At 27.3% G+C, this 8,709-nt stretch overlaps 1 protein-coding gene across 1 annotated transcript; it reads left to right on the forward strand.

Annotated features, from left to right (window-relative positions):
- The first annotated feature begins 4,553 nt into the window (after window positions 1-4,553).
- LOC101505841 (probable glucan endo-1,3-beta-glucosidase A6) lies at window positions 4,554-7,259 on the forward strand. The gene is made up of 3 exons (XM_004492214.4): window positions 4,554-4,917; window positions 5,008-6,309; window positions 6,837-7,259. The coding sequence occupies exons 1-3, from the start codon at window positions 4,866-4,868 to the stop codon at window positions 6,872-6,874; spliced, it is 1,392 nt and encodes a 463-aa protein (XP_004492271.1). The 5' UTR covers window positions 4,554-4,865; the 3' UTR covers window positions 6,875-7,259.
- Window positions 7,260-8,709: the final 1,450 nt, after the last annotated feature.

The following is an 8,709-nucleotide window of genomic DNA, read 5'->3' on the forward strand; positions in this document are numbered from 1 at the left end:
TTTCACATAGTTCAGACTTAATCGACAAGTTATTCAAATATGGATGACTAACAACATAAAAAACAAAGTGTTTCAATTGAAATGTCAAATTAATTTTCTCTTCATAATTAAAACCCAGAGGATAAAATTTGTTTACAACAACATATATATTATCCATATCAAATATTTGTAAATATCTTTAGAAACCAAACTATTGCTTAGACTAAAAGCTCCATTCTTTGCGCACAAAATATGTTATTCACATGCAATTGTTGATCAATTGTAATACAAAAGAGATCCACTCTATATTGTTAACACATTGTGATGTGATCATGTTGATGACAAGTGTGTCATTCGTGTTCCATAAAAATAGCATTACAATCGAGGGAATCAATGTCATGTTGTTCACAAAATAATATCACATTTTTCAATAAATCATCTCAATAATCATTTGTCAACTTTTGAATTAATGCTTTTGTATTATTGAATAATTGCATTGCATTAAGTATATCTTGAGAATCTTGTTGTAATGTTTGACAAACATGATATGTAATTCTCATAATCTCTTTCATCATGTGCAAAATCAATATTAACTAAATGATTTCATAAACTTATAAGCAACATTAGTATTACCACGTACAGAATAATTTGTTCTATTTTTTCTAATATATTGAAGAATTGCACAAGTTGAATTATACAAATGTATCATACTACAAACAGAAGAAAAATGCGAGCTCCAACGTGAGTCTTCGTCTCGTTTCAAATTGCAAATTTGATTTTGTCTACCTACCACTTTCAAGTTCCCCAATTTCCAACAAAGCTGAAATCTCCTCTAATATGACAATTTGCAATTCATCACGACGTTTACTAGAGAAAAATACAATATTCAAAAGAAACCATGAATGAGAAAAACTTCTCTAGAAGCAGTAACCAAAACAAGTTGTAATATATATGCAAAACAATGTATATAATAATCATAAGGACCATCTTTGAAAAATAATGGTTGTAATTCATTCTACTCCTCTCTCATATTACTAGAATCATCGTATCCTTGTTTACAGATATTTAAAACATCAAGACCACGTACTCTTCCATTTTTATTGATGCGACATTCTTATTAATGATGTGACACTTAATTGTTGTTATTAATTTTATTTATATATTAAAATATTAAAATTTAAATTTTATAATATTTAAATAAAATATGTAAATTTTATTTCTTTAACTTTTTTTTAATAATTAAATATATTTATATAAAATATTTTAAAAATAATTTCTATTATTTTAAATATCTAATTTAATTTTAAATGTATTATATTTTTAGTATTAGTTAATATTTAGTTTATTTAAACATTAAACTTTTTAAAAATAAATTCATATTATGTATGAACTAAAATATTTAAAACTAAATTTTAAATAAAACATTTCAAATTTTTTCTTATTTTATCCGACAATAATTTATTCAAGTCACAAATATCAATCTAAGTATCACGTTATTAAAGAGTGTCACATAATAAAAAATTTGTGGGATAAAAAAAATCTAAAGAATTAGGTAAGATGGATGACCAAAAAATTGGTTTTAGAAATAGAAAAACTAAAAGTTTATTTTTGACAAAATAGAGGGACTAAAAATACATTTAACACAAATAATAAATAGATAAACCATAATTTTAATCATTTGAAAGTGTAACTTGCTATCACTTTAGTTTAGTTGTGACTCAAAAAAACTCTGAATTAATCCTTGAATGATGTTAATTTTGTGAACTTGATGAGGTGGCGCTGATGTGTTGCTCTATTACCTCACATGATCAAATGATTTGATAGACTTAAATGATAGTTTTTTTTTTTTTTGAAAAAAAATAGACAATAAAATTGAAATAAAAACATAACTTAATATTAATTTGGTCCTTAAAAAATACAATTTATAATTAAAATAATATCTGAAAGATACAACTTACTATCAAAATAGTCCTTGACCAATATGACATAATGCTTGTATTGATTCAACTTAATGTCAACAACATCGTAGTTTGTTTGATTCAACTTTTTCTTATTTGTATCCTGAATCTATTTCATACACTTAAAATTGGTTTGATTAAATTGCAATTTAAACAAATACAAACAACAATCGTTTAAAATATAATTAGTGCATTTTTTTTATTGTTTGACTTTGGAGATGTAACTCTGCATAACAGAAACCAACTGTTGTTTTTTTGTTAGAGGTAGGTTACTTTCATGAGTATATTGGTGATGACTATGATGAAAGTGAGTTGAACAAGATGAAGGTGAGGAGGTTGGAAGCATTAGTCAAATCAATTATGTTATACTAATTTAACCACAATTCTACAAATTATTTGTGTTTGTCAAGTCAATCCCGTTATACTAATTTAACCACAATTCCACAAATTATTTGTGTTAGTCAAGTCAATCCCATTATACTACGATTGTGTTAATCGTATTATGAAAGAATGCTATAGATTGTCATGTGTGTTCCTTCCGTTCCTCACCTAAGTTAATCTTGTTGCTATATAAAAAAAGTTGGTTATTGTGCTTTATCCTCTATGACTATTACTTAATTTTTCTTATGTATTTGTTCTTGCTATACATTTTAATAATATATTTGTTGATTTTAATGATGCTTTATTCATTATTGTTGTCTCCTTATCTATCTATATATATATATATATGAAAGGGATTCAAGATATATTATAAATAAGAACAAGTTCAATCAATAAAAGTTATGATGGAAATTTCGGTGTTATGTGAATTTAAGAGCTAAATTGATATTATGTTATATTTTTTATGAATTATTTTGATAGTAAGTTGTATTTTTTAAATATTATTTTGACATTAACTTGTATCTTTTAGGGATCAAATTGAAATTTATTTTTATTTCAATTTTACTGACATTTTTTTATAAAAAAAAAAAATTAATGTTATTTTAGTCTCTGCTAAATTAGTTGAACACGTGGTAGTAAGAGTGTGACATGCTAATAAATTTACAAAGTTAACCGTCAACTTAACGTTAGAGACTAAACTGATAATAACTTTCATCATTTGAAAATTAATTCAATGTTTTTTTTTCAAATGAATTAATTCAAAGTTTTTTAATCAAAAATCAAAATTACAGCAAATTATACTTTTAATGACTTAATAAAATAAATAAATAAATAAACAAAAAATATAATAAAGGAACTCTCACTATCACTAAAAAATTGAAAAATTAAACATAAGTAACACATAGTTTGTGAACCAAAATGTAATATTTTTCTAAATCATGTCACGTATTATTTGAGATTTTTACAATTTTACAATGTACATGAATTTAGTTTACACGTACGTGAACTGAGTTCACTTAAAATTTCCAGATTTTGAAAAAAGTTTACGAACTCAAAAATTTGCAAACTGAGTTACGGTGATTTTGTGATATGTGAGTTTTGAATGGTTAAGAATAGTGATTAAGTGATAAATGGAGTTAAAGAATATTATAAATATTCAAGGTAATTTGGGTATTTTATTTAAAAAAAAAAAATAGGAATGTGGATAGTAAAGTGAGTAGTGTAGGTAGCAAACTTGAAATATGTTTGATTTAAAAGAAGGGAGAGAAAAGTTTTTAAACATTTTTTATTTAGTTTAGGGGGAAGAGAATTTTTTTAAAAAAATTGATATTTCTTCCCAATGATTTATTCAAGAAAGAGAAGAATCTATAAAAATATAATATTTGACCGATTAGAAACTGACTCACTCATATATGATGAAAGTGAGTGATTATAAGTTGTGAGTATTATGTAGTGACACATATAATTATTCTATTATTTGTAAAGATGTATCATAAAAATTAATATTTTTCTATTTTAAATCATTTTATGTTATTTGAGTTCTTTTCTAGTTTCTTTCTTCAAAATTCTAAAAAATAGATGAAGAAGAAAATAATTTATAGAATAAATTTTGATTCCTTCTTTTCTCTCCTTCATTCCCCTTCCTCATGCTCCAACCAAACAATTTCATCATGGAGTATTGCAATTCATAATGGATCCCTACACACAACGGAAAATAACTAATTAAATTGTTTGTTTAACAAAATAAACATTTGAGTCCTTTATAGTTTTTGTGTGTAAAATTTAAGTCATTTAAATTTAGTTCAGTTTTTATTTAAATTCTTTAAATTTTTATTTTATTTGACTTAATTTTTTTTTCACTATTAACTTTTAAATTATAAATCATGCATGAAGTCCATTAAATTTAATTTTTTTATTAAATTATAATTAATATTCAATTAAATCAGCATAATAAGTGAATAGTCCAAATTAATTTAAAATCAATAAAATTAATGACGTTGAATATGCGATATATTTTTATTATCAAACTTTAGAGACGGGAGATATTTTTAAGTAGTTACAGAAAAATCAATAAATTTAAACAGTCTATTAAATTTAATAATTATCCATCTCTCTCCGTTGCTATACAGCTGTGGCGGTGTGTGGATGTTCCCGTAACATAACTAATGGGATGGGACCCTAATAAGCATTCTCTGCTACGCATCATCACCAATAAATAACTTTGTAGTACTTTCTATATAAAAGTTCCTCGGAATCTATGCACTAAGCTTAACGTACATGACCATTTTTTCACCCTCAAACGGCTAGTTTTATTTTTTCTACCCATACGTACGCTATGTAACCTTTTCAGTCTCACTAATCGATCACACCCACTTTTCCTCTCCTTCTTGGAAACTCACCAAATCCTCAACACTATTTACACTACTGAGAAAACAACTCAACAAACAAAATACCACACTTTAGGAATCCAACTTCACTTTCATCTTCTCCTTCTTGCATCACACCTTCTAAAAGAGTGAACAAAGAAAAAACATAGCAAAAAACAAAATGGCTATGTTTCTCTTCATTCTACTCTCCTTAATATTCAACAACATATCAAGTAAGGAAAATAAACACTTCTTAATTTCTTCTTTCTCTATTTTATTAATTTCATTTATTAATTTTTTTATTGTTAATGTTTACTTCACAGATATATCAGCTTTGTCATCTCAACCAGGAATCTGCTACGGTCAACTAGGAAACAACCTTCCAAAACCTCAAAATTCAATATCACTAATCAAATCCCTAAATTCAAAACGCATCAAAATCTACGACACAAACCCACAAATCCTAACATCCTTAAAAAACACAAACATTCAAGTCTCAATCATGCTCCCAAACGAACTCATTACCAACATCTCCACAAACCAAACACTCTCAGACCAATGGATCAAATCCAACGTTGTGCCTTTCTACCCACAAACCCTAATTCGTTACCTCCTTATAGGAAACGAAATCATCTCTTCAACACCAAATTCCACGTGGCCTCACCTCGTTCCCGCTATGCGAAGAATCAAACACTCACTCAAAAAATTCAGAATTAAAAAAATCAAAGTTGGTACTTCTTCCGCTATGGATGTTCTAGAAACTTCTTTTCCACCTTCAAACGCTGCGTTTCGTAAAGACATAGCGGTTCAAGTTATTAAACCCATGCTTCGTTTTTTGAACCGGACCAAGTCTTTTTTCTTTTTAGATGTTTACCCGTTTTTCGCTTGGAGTTCCGATCCGGTTCATGTAAACCTAGATTACGCTCTTTTTCGAGCCACTAATGTTACCGTTAAGGATCCAGGTTCGGGTTTGGTTTACACGAATTTATTTGATCAGATGGTTGATGCGGTTTATTTTGCAATGGAGAAACTCGGGTTTCCGGATATTCGGATCTTTATTGCGGAAACGGGTTGGCCCAATGGAGGTGATATTGATCAGATTGGTGCTAATGTTTTTAATGCTGCTACTTATAATCGGAATTTTATAAGAAAGGTTATGAAAAAACCGGTTGTTGGGACTCCGGCTCGACCGGGTTTGATTCTTCCGAGTTTTTTATTTGCTCTTTTTAATGAGAATATTAAACCGGGTCCGGGTACAGAGCGGAATTTTGGATTGTTGTATCCAAACGGGTCGAGGGTTTATGAGATTGATCTTTTTGGGAAGACTCCAGAGTCGGATTTTCCAGCGCTTCCTCCGCCGGAGAATAATGAACCTTATAAAGGAAAGATTTGGTGTGTAGCGGCGCGTGGCAGTAATTTGACGGAGTTAGGGGAGGCTTTGTCGTATGCTTGCTCTCAAGGGAACCGGACTTGTGATGCGGTTCAACCCGGGAAAAAGTGTTTTAAACCGGAATCGATTTTCTGGCATGCGAGTTATGCGTTTAGTTCTTATTGGGCGCAGTTTAAGAAGATTGGGGGAACTTGTTACTTTAATGGGCTTGCTACTCAAACTGCAAAGGATCCAAGTAAGTGCATTTTTTTAATAGAACATCAGTTTATAATCTTCTTATTGTGATTTATAATTATTATTTTTACCATAAAGTATAATTTCATTCTTACATACTAAGTGAGTCTTTTTTTTTAAAAAAAGGAAAGGTCAGTTTTTTGTCACAATAAATTTTGGTCTATTTTCTTATGATTGTTTCTTATTTTTTTGACTTATGATTGTTTTTATTAAATCTCAAGTTTACAAGTTTTTATTACGAAATCTTGTGAATTAAATATATAACCATGAAAATGAAGTGTGATTTGTTAACTAAGACATGACCTAGTTAAATTAAATGTAACTTCTTTAATATGTGAAAGAGATTAATGAACATGCACACTCAATGTCAATCTAAACATTTTTTCAGGACCGTGTAAAATTGGTTTACTTTGAGAGTGCTCCTCCTTTTTCTCCAAGGGAGAATGTAATGTTATAATATTATTTTTTTTCCTTATTATACTTGCCTTAATTGTGTTTTCATTTCATCTTCTTTTTGAACTTTCTTAGGTTATGGATCTTGCAAGTTTCCAAGTGTGACACTTTGAAAGAGGAGATGAATCGTGAAAATGGAGTCCTCTTCAACCTGCAATTTTAACCATTCATTAATTAATATTTCTATGACAATAGGAAATTTGAATTTGGGGTCTTTTATTGTAGTTTGATGTTGCTTTTATTTGACCCATCAATGCCGTTCCTTCTCTAGGAATCATTTAACCCGCCATGGAGGAACTTGCTTAGATGAATGATTTTGAATACTCACAACAACTATTACCATTATTTGATCATGATGTTAGAATAAAGTCACATGAACTTGTTTATTTTACTATTGCTGTCATTTGTTCCTTGGACTTAGTTTATCTTAAGTGAAAAATACATGAATTATTGTTATTTGAGTGAATATAATATTAATCATTGATCTCTTTATTTTTAGTAATTTTTTATTTTAAAAGAGTTAAATTCTTGTATGACTCATTTGGTGCAATGGTTTTTGAATTTAAGTCAATTTTTTATTTAAAAGAGTCAAATTTTTGTTTGACTCATTTGGTGTAATGGTTTTTGGCTTTTCCGCACTCATTTTTATACACAATGGGAAATGGTGTGTATTCATTCTATTTTGCCAACATGACCGTGCTTTTATATACCAATTTCTCCAAACTTTGTAAGAGTCCGTGTTAGTAGGAGATTCCATTGTACATTTATAGGGTTTTTGATATAAATATCATCTTTTTTTAATTTTAATATCAGATCGTCCTACTTCCAAAAAATAATATCAAAATGCCCTACTTTTTAGCTCCAATTGTAAATCGCAACTTGGAGATGCGACCTAATTTCAACCTCACTAGATGGTCGCATCCCCAGGATGCGACCTCCTACTAGCTTCATTTTCTTTTTTGTGTATATTATATTGTGTATATTATATTGTGTATATTATATTTATTATTATTAAATATTTTAAAAATAATTATAACATAAAAAAAAATTATTATAAATAATAAAATTAATTAATTTAATAATATTATATAACTTTTAATAATTATTATAATAATAAAAAAAAATAATTTTAATAATAATAATAATAATAAGAAAATTCTATTAATAAAATAAAAATACTTTTATTATTTAATATATTCAATAATGTATTTTAATATTATATATTCTTTGGTTGTTGAATTTTGTTATTGGGGGTATATGAGGAACACATGTACACGTATTTGTTTGTTTTATTAAATTATTATAACAACTTCCTCCGTTTTGCCAAATTAGTATAACAACTTTCTCCTCTTTTTTGACACATTATTATAACAAATTCCTCCTATTTTTCTTATTTAATAAACAAAAATTAATGAAAATAATAATAATAATAATAATAATAATAATAATAAAATATAAATTTGATGTATTTTTTATGGTTTAGGGTTTATGAATCATTAAGTGTATCAATTTGAGAACTTTGAAAGAGATGATGTTGAGTAATGATGAATTCAATGGTCAAGATTTATTGACCGCGTAAAGTGATGGAGACAAGATTGTGGATTATTTGATGTAAAAAGAAACATAATAATTAAGAACATGATTAATGACATAATTTTATTTTCGACCTTGATAGTTCGGTCATTATATGCATTCTTTTTAGACTCAAATAATAGCAAAAATAACTAAATTTACACTAATTAAAAATATTTATTACCTTTTTTTATGTAATAAAAAAATGTTTGAATTTCTTATACTATCTTTTCTTTAATTTTCTATGTAAATTTATTTTATGACAACATCATTGATGGATGTTTTAGCAATGATAATATTAAAATATTGTAAGAGCAGTTTATTTTTGACTGAAATATTGTAACATTGAGTAGAATATGTCAATGTTATGGTTCAA

Source organism: Cicer arietinum, chromosome 3 (assembly GCF_000331145.2).
Source record: "Cicer arietinum cultivar CDC Frontier isolate Library 1 chromosome 3, Cicar.CDCFrontier_v2.0, whole genome shotgun sequence".
NCBI lineage: Eukaryota > Viridiplantae > Streptophyta > Magnoliopsida > Fabales > Fabaceae > Cicer > Cicer arietinum.

Coding starts and splice junctions, on each gene's coding strand:
- LOC101505841 (XM_004492214.4), top strand. CDS start 4,866: ATGGCTATGTTTCTCTTCATTCTACTCTCCTTAATATTCAACAACATA. Junction 4,918..5,007: donor AATATTCAACAACATATCAA/GTAAGGAAAATA, acceptor TTTACTTCACAG/ATATATCAGCTTTGTCATCT. Junction 6,310..6,836: donor TCAAACTGCAAAGGATCCAA/GTAAGTGCATTT, acceptor GAACTTTCTTAG/GTTATGGATCTTGCAAGTTT.